The following is a 16,915-nucleotide window of genomic DNA, read 5'->3' on the forward strand; positions in this document are numbered from 1 at the left end:
TTCTTACAAAAGCAGCAATATGCCATTTTGTAGTTTTCTGTTCTTTGTCATCAAGTCAATATCAGAAATAAAACATTCAAATAAACAGAAGAAATAGTAAATATTATTTTCTTACCTGTCTATAATTCCACACAAATCTATCAAAATATCACTGAAATTGCCCAAAACATTTTGCTGAACTGAAATCATATCTACTGCTTTGTCACCAATGGAAATGAGTCGCATGCATCCTTGAAAGCCACCAAATGAGGTATTACATTCAGGAATGTTTCCACTGCCAGGGCAGCCTGAAAGAAGCACAAAACCTGGAGTTGAAAAAAAATTATTGAAAAATGTATCTATTCCAGAAGTAGATAGAACTGTGATAATCTCCATGTGTTGGAAACTTTACGAATGGAAGACTTCAGCTAGAAGGTCTTCTAATTAGTCATGGTGGTGTAACAACAAAGAAATACTGTTGTTCAGTATTACTATTTTTAAAGCCTATGCAAAAGTATCACTAAAAATTTGGATAAACGATAATCCAAGCAATAGTTGTAAAGCAATGAATGAAATCAAGATGTGAACAAACTGTCTGACTGACCTTAATATCAAAATGTTAAGCTACAATACAAGGTGCACATGATTTGTATGAGTTTTAAAATACAACCAAAGTAAAATAAATTAAAAATGAGTTACTAAGTATAGGGATTTTCATTTATTAAGCTGTTTAGAAGATTTCAGAAAGCACTGATGACAATTTCTTGATACAGGTAATCAGTGACTTACCTGGGAGAAGTGCTCTTTTTCACCTGCTACTAGTAGGCAAGAAAGAAAAAGTTGAAAATGTGAAGCTCAAGGACAATCTCAAGTAAACATGAGGCTGTGGAGTTTAGGATCCACCAAAAACAGAGCAAGAAAAAAAGGGGATTTACAACCCTGGACTTCAAATGAATCAATTTTGGTGTGTTCAAGACATGTTTTGAGGATGACCCTGGGTTTGGATGAGATAGATTTAATTTTCACAGGAAGCTGAGAGGAAGCACAGCCAGAACTGATGGCCTGAAAAAGCTAAGGGGTTATTTGATGCCATATGATATCACATGCAATTCCAGAGGGATGGGTTCTGGGGCCAGTCTTGTTCAACATCTTCATCAATGACCTGGATGAGGGGACAGAGTGTATTCTCAGCAAGTTGGCTGATGATACCAAACCAGGAGGACTGGTTGATTCGCCAGAAGGCTATGCTGCCATTCAGTGGGATCTCAACTGTCTTGAGAGTTGGGCAGAGAGGAACCTCATGAGGTTCAACAGGGACAAGTGCAGAGTCCTGCATATAAGAAGGAAGAACCCCATGCATCAGTACAGGCTGGGAATTGACCTGCTGGAGATCAGCTCTGCAGAGAGAGACTTGGGAGTCCTGGTTGATAATAAACTGAACATGAGCCAGAAATGTGCCCCTGTGGTCAAGAAAGACAAAGGCATCCTGTATTCTATCAAGAAGAGCATGTTCAGTAGGTCAAGGGAGGTCCTCCTCCCCTTCTCCTCTGCCCCACTGAGGCCTCATCTGGAGTCCTGTGTCCAGTTTTGGGCTCCCCAGCTCAAGAGGGACAGGCAACTTCTGGAGAGAGTCCAGCTCAGGGACACTAAGACGATCAGGGGACTGGAACATCTTTCAAACAAGGAAAGGCTGCAGGAACTGGGGCTGTTTTGTCTAGAAAAGAGAAGACTGAGGGAGGATCTCACTACTTACAAATATCAAATGATGAGTGTCAGGAGGTTGAGACATCCCTTTTTTCTATAGTACCTAACAATTGGAAAAGGGTTAATGGGATGAAGCTGGAACACAAAAAGTTCCGTTTAAATATAAGAAAAAACTATTTTACTGTGGGGGTGATGGAGCCCTGGCACAGGCTGCCCAGGAAGGGTGTGGAATCTCCTTCCTTGGAGGTCTTCAAGACACCTGGACATGTTCCTATGCAACCTGATTTACATGGACCTGCTTTGGCATGAGGTTGGACTAGATGATCTCTAAAGGTCCTTCCCAACCTCTACCATTCTATGATTGTATGATTTTATGTTCAGTATATAAATTGGCAGTGTGTTCAGGGAAGGAGGAGGGATTGCAGCTTGAAGATGGGCTAGGCATTGACTTTCTACTGGTGTGTAATTGCATTGTGCACCACTCATTTCAAATACAATTTTATTAGTTATTATTATTTCTTATTTCCTTTTGTTGTCCTATTAAACTGTTCTTATTTCGTGTCCTTAAACTCATTAATTTTTACTTTTTTCTTTTCATTCTTCTCTTTGTCCATCAGTGACTGTCAGTGAGTGAGTGGCTGCACAGTGGCTGGTTTCCAGTTGGGACTAAACCATGTCAGCCTTCTTTAGTGCCTAACATGGGGCAAAAAGGCAGATCTGACCAGAGTGTGCTAAAAAAGTATAGTTATGAACTATGTATTCCCGGCAATACAGTTAATTACCTCTGGGAAAGAGATGAGGATGACCATTTTGCTATATAGGGTAACTGACTTATAATATCATTACATCATTGGTCACGAGGTAAATCTGTCATTTCTATGCAGTATTGTTGTCATGGCTGTACCTCAGGTCTTTTCTCTCAGAATTTATTAGTAACTGCACATAATCTGTGTGGGAGAGATGGAGAAAACTTTCTCCCACTCTTTAAGGTCCCATTTCACTTTCAGGCTTATTACAAGAGCTTTTAAGAATTTTTAACATCATTGGGATATTTGAGTAAGCATGTTTTTATTGCTATTTTTCCTGAATATGTTTCAGGTCTTCTTTAGGTTTTATATATATAGATATTTTTTTTAAACTACTACTTAGATATCTGCCCCAAGGCTAAAAACCCATGGGTGCCACAATCTGCGGGAGAATATGGGCAGATATCTAGACAACTTCTCACTTTCAATGGTTTGGAACTTCACTCTCAAAAAACTACAGGACCCTGCTGAAGTGATAGAATATTTGGAAAGAAAATAATGTGATTATTCCTAAGAGACATAGTTTTCCACACTGTGTTGGGCTCTGGTCAGTATCTGCTAAACACTGCATGACATTATACAGCACCTTTAAGGGGAAGGAAAGCAAAATACACCAAGAGGCACTGCAGCTATTCCAATCCACATGCTGAGCACTACAGCCACCCTAACCCCTGGGACATGCACTGCAGCTGAACCAGAGAATCAACCTTTGCCAGTACCAATCGCCCCTACACAGAAGAAGAAATACATTAAAACATCAGTTCTTTTTGTAAGTGATTAAGGTGAACAAGGGTCATCATGAGAACAGGAGAAAGAGGCAGAATCAGAGATAATCATCCAATCACTACCCTGGAATGAGCTGTGAGGTACACTTAAGGATTTCAGCCAGGTGAACATATTGGTAACTAGTTTCTCTGGTGCTAGGATGATGGGGTGAGTAGCTTGGAATTAGAGGGTGAGGAAAGCAAGCAGCTGGAATCTCTATCTATGGAAGAGGATACTGGCAAGGTAAGTGGGAAAAAGTTGTAAGACTTCAGCCTCTGGAGAAGACTTCTGTTAGGTGTGAAGGAAAAATACACTTCAAAGATGATATTATACGTCATCCCGTCAAGTGGACCACTGTGGACAGAGCTATCCAGTACATGAAGGAATTAGTCATGCTGGAGGTGGTTTATAATTATTCAAATGAGCAGTTATCCACAGACCAAGGTGAAGTCCAATGCACACAACCTATGTGGTAAAAGTTTCTATAAATTGTATCATCATCTTATGACAGTTAATTGGCAGTTCTTGAAAGAAGGTGAGGGAGAAATGATGGATGAAGTGTCTCCAAATTCCAGCAATGCAAAGGAAGTATCTCTAGCGCCCTATGGGCTTGCATCTTATCTGTGGACAAATTGCCATACATACTAGTCAAGAAATTGTCCTCAGGGTTCCAGCAATGTAAGGATAAGTTCTGCCCCGACCTGTAAGGGTCCATATCTCAGCTATTAGGAGTAAGCTTTCTTCTGCTTAAGAGAGAGAATATAGAAGGTACACACTATGAGTTACGCCTTTATGACGAACTAGAGGATATGAGAGAATGGAATCAAAAAACTATCCTAGAGGCACAGATACATGAGTTGCAAAGAAAAACAGTCACAAAAGGGGTCTCTTTCTCTAGAAATACTGTTCCAGTTTCCAGCAGGAACCTCCCCAGGCAGAGTAAAATGGATAATCTCAGTTGTCATCTTCTTGAAGGGATCTTTGATTCATGATTACAAAACACAAACAATATCTGCAAAAGACAGTATCAGAGGACCCCTGTCTTCAGCCAGTTGGAGGAGAGGGGCATCTAATAAGACAATAAGACAAGACATCTGTGTGCATTCAATGGCCTAGTACGTCAGATGCACAGGAGTATAAGGCTCTAGTTGATTCTGGTGCACAATGTCCACCTAATACTGCCAAACTATAAAGGTACAGAACCCATCTGTATTTCTGGAGTGGCAAGGGGATTCCAACAACAAATTGTATTGGAAGTTGAAGTGAGTCTAACAGGAAATGAGTGGAATAAACATCCCATTGTAACTGGCCCAGAGGCCCCATGCATCCTTAGCAGAGTATGTCAGGAGAGGGTATTTCAAGGACCCAAAAAGGTATTGATGAGCCTTTGCTGTAGCTGCCTTGTAGACAGAGGAAACTGAACAGCTCCCTGCCCTGCCTAATCTCTCAGAGGACCATTCTGCTGTGGAGCTACTGAGGATTGAAGAGCAGTAGGTAAATATCACTACCACTACTGCAATGTGTTTTACTGTGGTGAGGAACCAAACTCAAAACTGTTGCTACCTTTGTAAAGTAAAACGTTTACCATGTAATTGGTATATTGCTTTAAGAAAATCAGTGGACTTCTAAAACACCAGTTAGAAGCACAGTAACTTTTCATCACCACGTCCAAACAGACAAATCAATTATAGGACTAATCAATCTCTTTACAATATTTCACAATAAAATTGTAAAAGAGGTTTTATAATTTCTGGTGAAAAATCTGCCATGCATTCAGAATAAGATATTTCAAGTTGAGTACATATTAAAAAAAAAGAGCCAAATAAGGCAAATAATAATAATTTTAAAAAGACCACTAAAAGTTTATCTCTTCTGCACTTAGCTATTCTACAAAATTGTGCCTCGGATTTTTTCTTTGGTGTCTGTCTTTTAGAAGCCATTTTCTAGTTCTGTTAGAGAAAAAGCAACATAATTAATATTAATGAAATTCCTTAGAAATGTGGACTGAATATTAAAAATAGGAAGAAATTCTTTAATAATGGAATTTCCCCAATGTGCTTATTGTAATATTAAACAATTTCTTTTTGCTCTTATAGTTACAGTGAGTTTTTATTCCAAGAACTGAGAGAGGCACTATATGCTTGTTGATACTATAACTAGAAATTGTGCTGACATATCTCTGCTGACATATTTCTAACGTGTTTTCATGTTGATTACACATTTTCTCAAATCAGCATACATATAGCTTGTATACTTTGTATTAATTAAAACAAGCAAACTAACCAGCATATCCCCAGGACAGCTATCTTGGAAGAGATATTCATGTTTTAACAACCAGCATGTAGAAACATGATAAATATTCATACAAACTTAGAAAGAAAGTAAAAATGCATTGTCTGCATCTTGATAGTGGTATATTATATGAAATTTTAATGAACAATTTTCTAAACTCAGAAACCTTCTACTAGGTTTCCCAAGCTTGTATGACATGTATGAGGTGCTGATATCAGCTGTAAAGCTGAAATCAGAGAAGCCGTGGAGTGGGTATGCAGTTAGTACTTTCAGTGTTCTTGGAATTACATTGCATTCCTCCAGCCCCTCCAAAATGAATAGAAAGATCTTTTTACAAATTAATTGAATATGTTGCTTTTTGCAATTGTTCACATCCCATCTGATTTGTTCAGGTGTGCCTTCAACTCTGAAATAGTGCAAATCACCCAATCAGAGAAATGGGAACCTAAAGCAACGTAGAAGTTGTGGGGGGTAGTGGGGCAGAAAGTAGTCATCTGGCTATTCAAGGCCAATGTTTTTGTATCTTTCTCTGATAGTGTAGTGGTTTTGCCTGGGCCAGATTTTTGGTACTGCAGGTTGCTATATGGACGGCTCTCTAAACAAATTGCTGCCAGGAGCTTCCTATGTAGCTGATAAGGCTAGAACCACTCAATTCTAGGATGGACCCTGTAGCTGACCAAGGCCTGACCAATTAGTGATAAAGGTAACACCTCTGTGAATAACATATTTGAGAAGGGGAAGAAGTTGCTGGGCAGTTGCTAAACTGCAGCAGCTTCATGGAGTGAGAATGTGAAAATATATCTGCAGATACAAAGGTCAGTGGAGCAGGAGGGCAGGGAGGGTGCTTAGGCCCTGAAAGAAAGACTCTGTGACTTGTGGTGAGGACCATGCTGAGGCAGCTGTGCCTCTGCAGTCCATGGAGGTCACTGGGAATCAGAGATCCACTCGCAGCGCATGGAGGATCCCACACTGGTGGAGGTGGATGCCTGAAGGAAGCTGTGACTGTGGGAAGATCACCCTGAGCAAGTTCCTGACAGGACCTGGGAGCCTGTGGGGAGAGAGGAGAGCACACCAGAGCAATTTTGCTGTCAGGACTTGTGATCCTGTGAGGGACTCCGGCAGGAGTAGTCAGTACCTGAAGGACTGTTCTGCCAGTGGGTGACCCATGTTGGGGCAGGGTGTGAGGACCTGCCCCCATGAGAGGCCCCATGCTGGAGCAGTTTGTGAGGAACTGTAGACCATGGGAAGGAATCACACTGGAGGAGTTCATGAGAGACTGTCTCCCATAGGGAGAGACCTCACAGTGTAGCATTGGGAAGTGTGAAGAGGCCTTCCCCTGAGAAGAAGCAGTGGAAAAGTCCATCTGTAATGAACTGACCACAACCCCCATCCCCCATCCCTCATTCCCTGTGCCACTACAGGTAGAGGAAGGAGAGTCCTGGGAAGAGGGAGGGGTGGGATGAGATGTTTTTAAGATTTAGTTATATTTCTCATCTCCATGTCCTGCTCTGATTGTTTATTAATAAATAAAACTTTTTTTTTTCTCCCCAAATTGAGTCTGTTTTGCCTGTGATAGTAATTGCTGAGTGATCATAGAATGGTAGGGGTTGGAAAGGACCTTTAAAGGTCACCTAGTTCAACCCCCCTGCAGAAGCAGGTTCACCTAGATCAGGTTGCATAGGAACATGTCCAGGCAGGTCTTGAAGACCTCCATGGAGGGAGATTCCATACTCTCCCTGGGCAGCCTGTGCCACTGCTCCATCACTCTCACAGTGAAATCGTTTTTTCTTATATGTAAATTGAACTTTGCGTGTGATCTCTCTTTCTTTATCTTGACTCACAAATTTCTCATTGTATTTCTTTCTCTCCTGTCCAGTTTAGGAGAGGGAGTGATGTTATGACTTAGTGGGCACCCGGCACCCAGACAGGGCTAAACCACCACAATCTGACAGATTAAGTGGTATTTTTATTAGAGAAGGCTAGATGTCAGATTTAGGGGTTTGTGTGATTTTTTTCAATTATCTCAGAAATCTGAGAACTGATAATAAATAGTCCAACAATTAATTCCTATGCTATTATGAGATGGAGCATTGGGCTAATGTTGACCAATACATTCAAATGCAGTTTAATATTATTATTATGTAGTCCATACCAAACCGATTTAGACATAAGAACATACCCAATTCTATCAGTAATAATGTATGCGATTAATGACAAAATCACTTTGTAACAAATAATTGTCAATATTCCTAGGGAAATGAAGATATCTAAACACATATTTTTGTACAAATTATATCCTCCAAACATTGGAAATTTACGTCACTGTAGTAAAAAAAAAAATTGTATCATGTAAAGAGGATATTTGCATAAGTACACAAGCACTCACTTAAGGTGAAAACTTGAAGTCATACCACTGGAATAGTCTCACAAAATATTAATTTACCACACAACACAGTATGCAACAAGAGAGAATTTTGTGTTCCGTTGATTGTCAGTCATATTATATTCAATTATCAGGGCATGATCCCAGAAAACAATTTTCTAAAACATGAAGAAGGACTTAGGGGGTGTAATTTGTTCTACCAAACATTAAAAAATTTAAAGGAAAGATAAACTCAGAAACATCATAGCAGAGCATGAAAAACAGATCATTTGAGAGATAACCAAGCTAGGCAAAGCATATTTAAGGCAAGCCATACAATTCTTTCCATTTGATTAGACATATCAGGGAAAAATGATGTTTGATTGTGGGATAATGTCAGCATTAATAAAAAACATATTTCACCTCCAAAGTAGAAAACATCTCCTGAATTAATTTGCAGAGGTATGGAGGCATGAGCAGAGGAAGTCACATCATTGTCCACTGTTACACTGATACGATTCTTTTTGACAGAGAAAGACACAGAATGCCACTGGCCATTATTTAATCCAGTACCTGGAAGGAAAAGAAAAGGTAAAATGAAGAATAAACATCCATTATTTGTCATACTATCTGAACAGTGCAGACTTTAAAAGAGGAGATTGTTAGAGCAATCATAGCGGAAAAGAAAATGAAGAGCACAAATGTCTTTCATGAAGACAGAAGCTTTCTCTATTCCCCTGCTTCAAATCTGATAAAGAAAAAACAAATCTACTTCAGTGAATAAGCCTTACTGTTGTAACATTCCTAACTACCTGTAATATATCCATTTAATGTAGTGACTATGAAAAGCATCCTCCCAATCTAAGGAGGTTATCATTAAGATACCATTGTGATGGCTGGTACAGTATTTTACACATAATACACAGCTTTACTACAGTATTACAAAGGATTTCTTCCTGTTTTAAAATCAAAGGTAGTTAATATATTACAATCCAGTAAAGTAGCAAAATCGTGTAGATTTTAAAAGCTTCAGCAGCCACCATGTCAATGTCACATAGTTCTATTTCTTTCAATTGTCTCATTTCTTTGAAAGGTATGTGAAAATTTTGACAGTTTAGCCTCTGATACCATTTACATGATCTCTGACTGTGTAGGTGTAAGGTGCCACAAAGTAATAAACTTAAAGCCCTAATTCTGGAAAACACTTACATCTATATATTTAAATTAATTGTATATAGGGCAATATGTAAGCATATTATTATCTTTAAGAAGTGCTTTAAGTCAATCACATTCTTGGCTGTTCTTCAGAAGAGAGATACTTTTTCAAGTAAGGTCAAAGAATACAATCTTTGAATTGTGTAGTCTTTTCTTGACTGCAGTGTCTATGATTTGTGATCTGTGATTCCCCTTTTGAAATGTCATGTATTTATATCTCACCACTAGAATGTGTTGTATGTTCCAAAAAAACCCAGTCCACTAGTTAACTGATTAGTTCAAACGGAAGGAAAATAAATAAAAATAGAAAGACAAGAAGATTCAAAAAACTACGTCATTACTAGGCTCCATATAGTACCACATTCTAAACAAAAGATCGTTACACAGGTAATAAAATCACACTATAAATTCAGATAAGGTATCATCTACAAAATATCTCTTGTATGTTTTACAGATTAGTCTTATACACCTTGTCTGTTATTTCTTTTTCGTAGTTCAACCACTATATTTATTAGCGACCCCATAACACAAAAAGTTAAACGTTTTGCTTTATCTGCAGCCTGAGTGGAATTACATAAAAGCTACGTCTAATAGATCTTCTTATCTTTGTTTTGCACTTTCAAGAGCAATTCACCTTTGTAACATAAAGGCAGAAAACACAGAGTTGCATTCACTGGCTTTCTGATATCATTCTGGCCATCACTTGTTTTGGTTGCAGTCTTCGATGAGAAGTAGCATTTGAGTTTGCTGAAGGAGTAGTACACTTACAGTATGAATAATTGGCATTAAAGATATCTCTCTAGCATCTGGCTATCAAAAGGACATCCGTAGAGGAGTAATCTGTTTACATAGTATTTACATAGCCCTACAGGTAAAGTGGAGGGATTGGCTAGAGATTGCCTATATATTCAAGATATCCAGCTGCCAAAGAAGCCTGTTGGTACTGGTGACAGTTCATAGAACTTACAGGAGCCTTCTATGTGGCATATCTTATGTTACTGTGGTGGTTTAGCACTGACTGGGTGCCAGGTGCCAACCAATTTGTTCTATCACTCCCCCTCCTAAACCGGACAGTTGAGAAAGATATAACAAAGGTCTCATAAGTCGGGATAAGGACAGGGAGATCACTCAGAAATTACTGCCATAGGCAAAACAGACTCAGCTTGGAAAGAAACGGTTTCATTTATTAATGAATAATCCAAATAGAATAGGGAAAATGAGAAATAAAAATTGAATCTTAAAACACCTCCTCCCACTCCTTCATTCTTCCCAGGTCCCTACCTCCTTCCCTGCTAGTGGTGCAGGAGGATGGTGGATGGGGGTTATGCTCAGTTCATTACAGATGGGCTTTGCCACTACTTCTTTTCAGGAAGAGGCCTCTTCTCACTTCCAGGGTGTGGAGTCCCTCACCACGGTAGACAGTCCCTCATGAACTTCTCACAATGCTATTCTCACATTCTCAGTCCCTGAAGCTGCTGCAGTTTAGCAACCGCACAGCAACTTCTTCCCCTTCTCAAATATGTTATTCACAGACCAAGCCTTGGTCAGTAGTGAGTCCATCTGAAAATCGGCTGGCATTGACCATATCAGATACAGTGGAAGCTTCTGACAGCTCTTTCTTTAAACACCCAACCTTTGTAGCCCTCTGCTACCAAAACCTGGCCACACAAAACCACTACAATAAGGGCTGGTATGTTACAGAGATATGGATTAAGAAAATGCTTTAAAACCTAGCCATTTAGACTGGTTATATTTTGGATAGATCATGTGTAACAGACCTTTAAAAAACAGTATAAAGCATTAGAAAAATACTGCTGTCTTGCAATACCATGTGTATTGTCATACTGTATAATAAAGTTTTTAGATTAATGAGTACTATTATATATCTCTACTAATTTTCTAATACTTTTTTACAGAAAGAACTCATCAAATATATCAATACGTTTGATTAGTATCACATAAGAAATCAACAAAGTATCACAGATAAAACATCCTTACATTTTTTGCACTAACTTGAACCTCAGAAATCTATACTCTTTCATAAAAAAGATAGTAGATATAGTAAAACAAAACCATGAAAAATGTATTTTTTTAAAGCACAGATAAGGAAGCATGAGAAAAAAAGGATTTTTTCCCAATTTTCAGTTAATATAATCACTTTTCCATTATAGATTATTGCAGAACTATTGTTTAATGAGAAACTAAATTGTATAACACATATAGTCTATAATGTCACTTGCCACTTTGGGTTTTAAAGATTAGAATTTTTTATTTTTCATACTTACTCATTTCCCTCTTTCTAGCCTCAATTCTCAGCTACCAAAAACTCCTGCTTCTTGCACCTCATCTCTAAGAATAAGCAAGACGTTTCTTTATTTGTAGAGATATTCCAAGTGAATATTTTTCCTAACCACATCTCTGCAATACACTACTTTCAGTAATCAGAGAATTTAAGAATCAGGGAATTGTTTGGACTGGAATGCACCTTCAAAGGTCACCTAGACCAACCTTCTTGTCATGTGCAGGAATATTTTTTTACTATATTAAAACTCCAGACAACCCGACCTTGAAAATTTTCAGGAGTGAGATATCTAAATCTACCCTCTTTCTTTTAAAACCATTACTCCTTTTCCTGTCATATAGACCCTTGTAAAATATCTGTTCAGCATTCCTGTATGCTCTTATATATTGAAAGGCCACAATAAAGTCTTCCTAAAGACTTCTCCAGACTGAACAACCCAATCGTCTTTCAATCTTTCTTTACAGGAGCTGTTTCAGCCTTCTGATCATGTTTGCAGTCCTGTTCTGGATCCACTCTAACAGGTCAATGTTTTTCTTCTGTTGTGAATCCTGGAGTTGGACACAATATTCCAGGTAGGGTCTCATCAGAGTGGAGTAGAGAATCGCCTCTCTCAACCTGCTAGCCATGGGGTTTTTTTGATGAAGCCTAGAATCCAACTGGATTTCTCGGCTGCAAATGCACATTATCAGCTCATATCCAATTTTTCATCCACCAGTACCTTCTCTGCCAGGCTGATCTCAATTCAGTGATCTGTACTGGAGGTTGCCCTGAACAAGGTGCAGAATATCAAACTTCACCTTGTTGGACTTCATGAGTTTCACAGAGGCCAACTCCTCAACCTGTCAAAGTCGATAGTTATTCCCTCTAGTGAATCAAGTGCATCCCTCACCTTGACTTATCAACAAGGCTGCTGAGGAGACACTCGTTCCCACTATCTATGTCATTACTTAAGATATTAAATCTAATAATAAATTCCGTAATTTAATTTAAGTTGTTACAAAGATAACTGCTCTGTTCCTTAATTTGTCATCTTACCTCAAGAACTTCTTGTTCTAGTGAGTAAATCATATACCAAATACTGCAATATTTGACTTACCTCAAGCATGAGAATACCCTAACATAGAGGAGATTGACTGAATGAATGATTGAAATAGAAAAAGAAAAAAAAAATGGCTACTGGAAAATTGATTATATTAATTTTGCTGTTTTTGATTTGTTTACTGTAGTTTATCATACTGACTTATTAAACCATTTCAAGATGGATATATAACCTCTTCTTCAAATAGGCTGCCATGGTTAGAGGTATTAAACAATGTTCACCTAATTCAAGTTAAGACTTCCCCAAAGTCAATTTCTTTCAGTCTGAGGAAAGCCATTGTGGGAGGACAAGACACTCCTGAGAAAACAGCCAACTCTAGCCCTGGAATTAAGAACTGCTAACGTTTCCATTCCCTCTGTAAACTGTATTTCCTTATATTCTACTAGGAGTTTCAAATGTGCTTTATCAGAAGTGAGGAAAAAAAAGCACCTCCATTATTTTAATATCTAAATACAAAAAAAAAAATATTCTAGAGAAAGCTATAGATTAGTCTGAAGTATAACCACCAAATGCTATGACTGTTAACATCACTTAATTAAAAGTTACATAGAAAGACAGTCATATGAAGAAATTAAGCACTAAGATCTTGAACATCTATACATACTGTGGTTCAATGTAGTCTCATCATTAAACACAAATTAACTTTGTGTTCATTTATTTTTGTTTAATCTATGTAATTTCTTTGTGAATATTTGATGACTAGCTTGCAAAAGAAGTTACAAAAAAAAGATATTAAGTAACCATTCTGTAAAAGATGGATATATCTTATTATAATTTAATCACTCATGAATTGATACGCTATTCTCCTTGGTTTCCCATGGTTGAGGAAATCTTTAAAGAACACACAATAATGAATTTGAGGACTGTGTTCAAAAAAATATGCTCTGATTTAATTATCAAATTTCATGTGTGTGTGAAAGTCAGGTCATAAGTGCTTGCCTGAAGGGGAACAAACCCGTCCAGCCATCCGTAATTGAATTACTCCATCTCCAAATGCAGACTTCAATTACTACAGTGAATGTAACAATAACACTTCAAAAACTCACTAAAAAGTTCCTCATATGGTCTTGTCAAAGAAATTCTTTCTCAGAAGAGAATAAGATGTTTTTACAGGAGTTTCTGTCTTCAGAAAGACGAATGCAATTCCTCCTATAAGACTTCATGACAGGTAAGCTTCACATAAAATGAGAATATTAAATTCTGTTTCAGCATAGAGTTGAGATTTATTTTGGAGTGTTTCAGTTAATATGTTACATATCATGTTGCAACTTAGAAATTTAATATATAGTTATATGTTCAAATCTACAGCTGTCAAAGTGTCACTGCCTTCAGCTGGTCTGTTAAAATGATGCTGCATGACAGTATCTTCTTTAACATACATTATCTAGTTGAACTGCAATTGAAATAGATTTTAAAAAGCCATATTCTTCACTCTTAACTACATGTCACTGACATTCTTACTAAAGAATTGACATTTTCAAATGGTGAGCCTGTGGAAACCTTTTGTCATTAAAATGATATTCTTTATGCATCAGTTATTTTACATTATAATACCAGGGCTGATCATATTATCACCCACAGAAAAAGGATCAAAGTACTTATATAAATTTCAGTATTATTTGTGATCATTACTATCTTACAACCTTTTCTTGAATTAAAATATTCTACTGTTTGAAATGTTACTCTTAATCATTATATGCTTGTAGAAACACAACGAGCTTCCTGCAGTGTGTTGATGACAACTTCCTGTCACAGGTAGTTGAGGAGTCAACAAGGAAGGGTTTGCTACTGAACTTTGTGCTGAGAAATAAAAGAAGATCTGGTCAGGGATGTGAAGACTGGAGGCAGCTTTGGGTGCAGTGACAATAAGATGGTGGAGTTCAATGTCCCACATGGAAGAAGCAGGACACCAAACAGGATTGCGACCTTGGGCATCAGGAAAGCTGACTTTGGCGGCTTCAAAGACTTTTTGGGAGCAATCTCATGGCATAGTATTCTAGATGGTAGGGGTGCTCAACAAAGCTGGTCAATCTTCAAGTGCCACTTCATTCAATCCCACGATTGGGGTGACCCCACAAGCAGAAAAATCAGGAAATGGAAGCAAGAGGCCTACATGGATGAACAAGAAGCTATTGGAATGACTCAAGGAGAAGATGTATCTGGTACGTGGTAAAGGAGCTTGGTTTCTTGGGAAGAATATAGGAATATTGCCAGACCATATAGGGATGAAACTCAGAAGGCCAAAGCCCTTTTGCAATTAAATATGGCAAGGGAAGTAAAGGAAAACAAGAAGGACTTCTCCAAGTACATAAGCAGCAAAAGGAAGGTTAGGAAGAATGTGAGCTTGCTGATGATGGTAATTTTTTTTATTACTTTCTTTAAGACAAATTAGTATTAAACAGTGTCATTAAACTCTATATTCTGAGTTGAAAACTCTTCAGGTTCCAATGAATGTTTATAAGCTTAAATTCTTCATACATTCAAATCAACTTTTTTCTAATTGCCAATAGAAAAAGTAGTTTCTCTATTTGTTATTCACCTGCTAATTCAATTTAAACATTACAGGAACTAACTTGTCTTCTTTCTCACTGATAATATTCTTGCTTTCTTAATATGAAACATTAAATATATGATTGTGTGTAGTTTAAAATAAATCTAAGATCAAGTGAGTTTTAAAATACCATTGTGTTTTCTGCAGCCACATTATTCCCTGTATCTATGACATATTCCTCTAGTAAGTTGTCTCTGGCCATCTTTTTTTGCCCATAAGAAACCATTGCAATCACAAACTTATTTTCTCATCTGCATATATTCTTTGGAATCCCATTTATCTGCCTAATCTCTTTAATCTAGACTCAGACTAGCCCCAGCTTTCCGTAACACAACAGATTGTTTCGCATCCATTGTTTATATTCATTTAATAGACAGCTTTGTAATTGAGACCTCTAAAATGTAATAAATGTGTTATTTACAGTTCTTTATAACTATGTAGAAAAATTAGTTATGTAATGTCTTATGAAGATACTGATAAATGGTAAAACACATGTTAATGGCTTAGTTTGACAGCGTAAGACATTAACTTGTGTACACGTCAGAACTGAAAAGTTGCTTAAATGTCTCACATTTCCCTGATGATACACCTGAGCTTCACATAATGTATAATATTGCAAGTAATTTTTACGCAGTCATTAGGAAGAAAGCACAGATACATGTTTGTAAGCAAAGAAAGTGCTTAGAAACATTTGACATTAACATCCACATAATTAAAGCATTATTTCACACATACAAATCATAAAACTAAGTCAAGACTACATGTACTAATTCAAATGACTTTACATTAATGTTTTTATTCAATATGTAAGTATCTCTAATTTCTTTTGTTTCTGTTACCTGCAGTGATGTCAGTTAGTGCTTTTCCTGGTTTATGAAGACTGATTTTAACTTTCCCGTCACTCAGATATAAGAGGAAACCACCTGAAGCCTGGTGCAGTTTACCAGATAACAGAAGTCCCTCCTTATTCCAGGTGCGAAACTGGAAACTGATGAAGACTTCATCTTGACCTGATGTGCCTGGCACTGCCAGGTAACTACTGGAGCTCAGAAATGTAACAGGAACCACCTGTGGCTCTAAACATGAGAAGGACATGTTACCCTAGGAAGAAATTAAACAAATATGGCATTAGGAACATTTTAGGGGAAAAAGTCATGAAAACTTTTTTTGTGGAAACTACAGAGTTTCAAAACATGGTGCACAGAACTAAATATTTGTAATACTTGAATGCATTAGTCTAAATATCAATTACAAATCTAGAAGAATATCAGCAATTTGAGAAATAGTTACCTAGCTGCTTGACCAGAAGAGACATATCTGCCTGAACAAAGAGTGGGAAGAACCTTTGAATCAATGAGGTAAGACAGTAAATTAAATTATATGCGTGATTTAATGTGCTTTAGGAGTTAGACAGACCTGCGTTGTTTCTATTTTATGTCACCCTCAGAGAGTTTTAGGTACTGACAAATTTCTGAAAGTCAGATAAAATGCTACTGAATGCAAAATTTTGTACAAATATTTACATGGGTCTAAATGTCTGTATGCAGACAAAAATTTTGAGCTTGGCTGCTGACTCTTTAAGATAGTGTTAAATTTGAGAAAAAAACCCACAAAACCTTTCTGTTCAGCCAAGGGGCAGTCTCTTAATCTGTGCAACTGGAAAAATGCACTGACTGTTTTCACAAATAGTCAACATATGAAATATTGCTACATAGGGATGTAAAACATACTTCATAAATCAGAAGAAAGCATGTTTTCAAGCAAGTGCATATGGACCAGACCACGAGTTGTGTTTAGGCACCCAGACATTATTTTATGCTTGAATGCCTCTGAAATCACT

General features: G+C 37.5%; 1 protein-coding gene across 1 annotated transcript in view; it reads right to left on the reverse strand.

The window, feature by feature from the left end:
* Positions 1–16,915, reverse strand: part of CNTNAP4 (contactin associated protein family member 4) — a 227,766-nt gene that overhangs the window by 56,425 nt on the left and 154,426 nt on the right. Inside the window, exons 8-10 of the mRNA XM_062017669.1 lie at positions 15,915–16,176; positions 8,332–8,481; positions 116–287 (exon numbers count right to left, since the gene is read on the reverse strand). Coding sequence (XP_061873653.1) covers positions 116–287; positions 8,332–8,481; positions 15,915–16,176 — 584 coding nt within the window. The remainder of the gene's footprint in view (positions 1–115; positions 288–8,331; positions 8,482–15,914; positions 16,177–16,915) is intronic.

This window comes from Colius striatus, chromosome Z (genome assembly GCF_028858725.1).
Source record: "Colius striatus isolate bColStr4 chromosome Z, bColStr4.1.hap1, whole genome shotgun sequence".
Classification (NCBI taxonomy): Eukaryota; Metazoa; Chordata; class Aves; order Coliiformes; family Coliidae; genus Colius; species Colius striatus.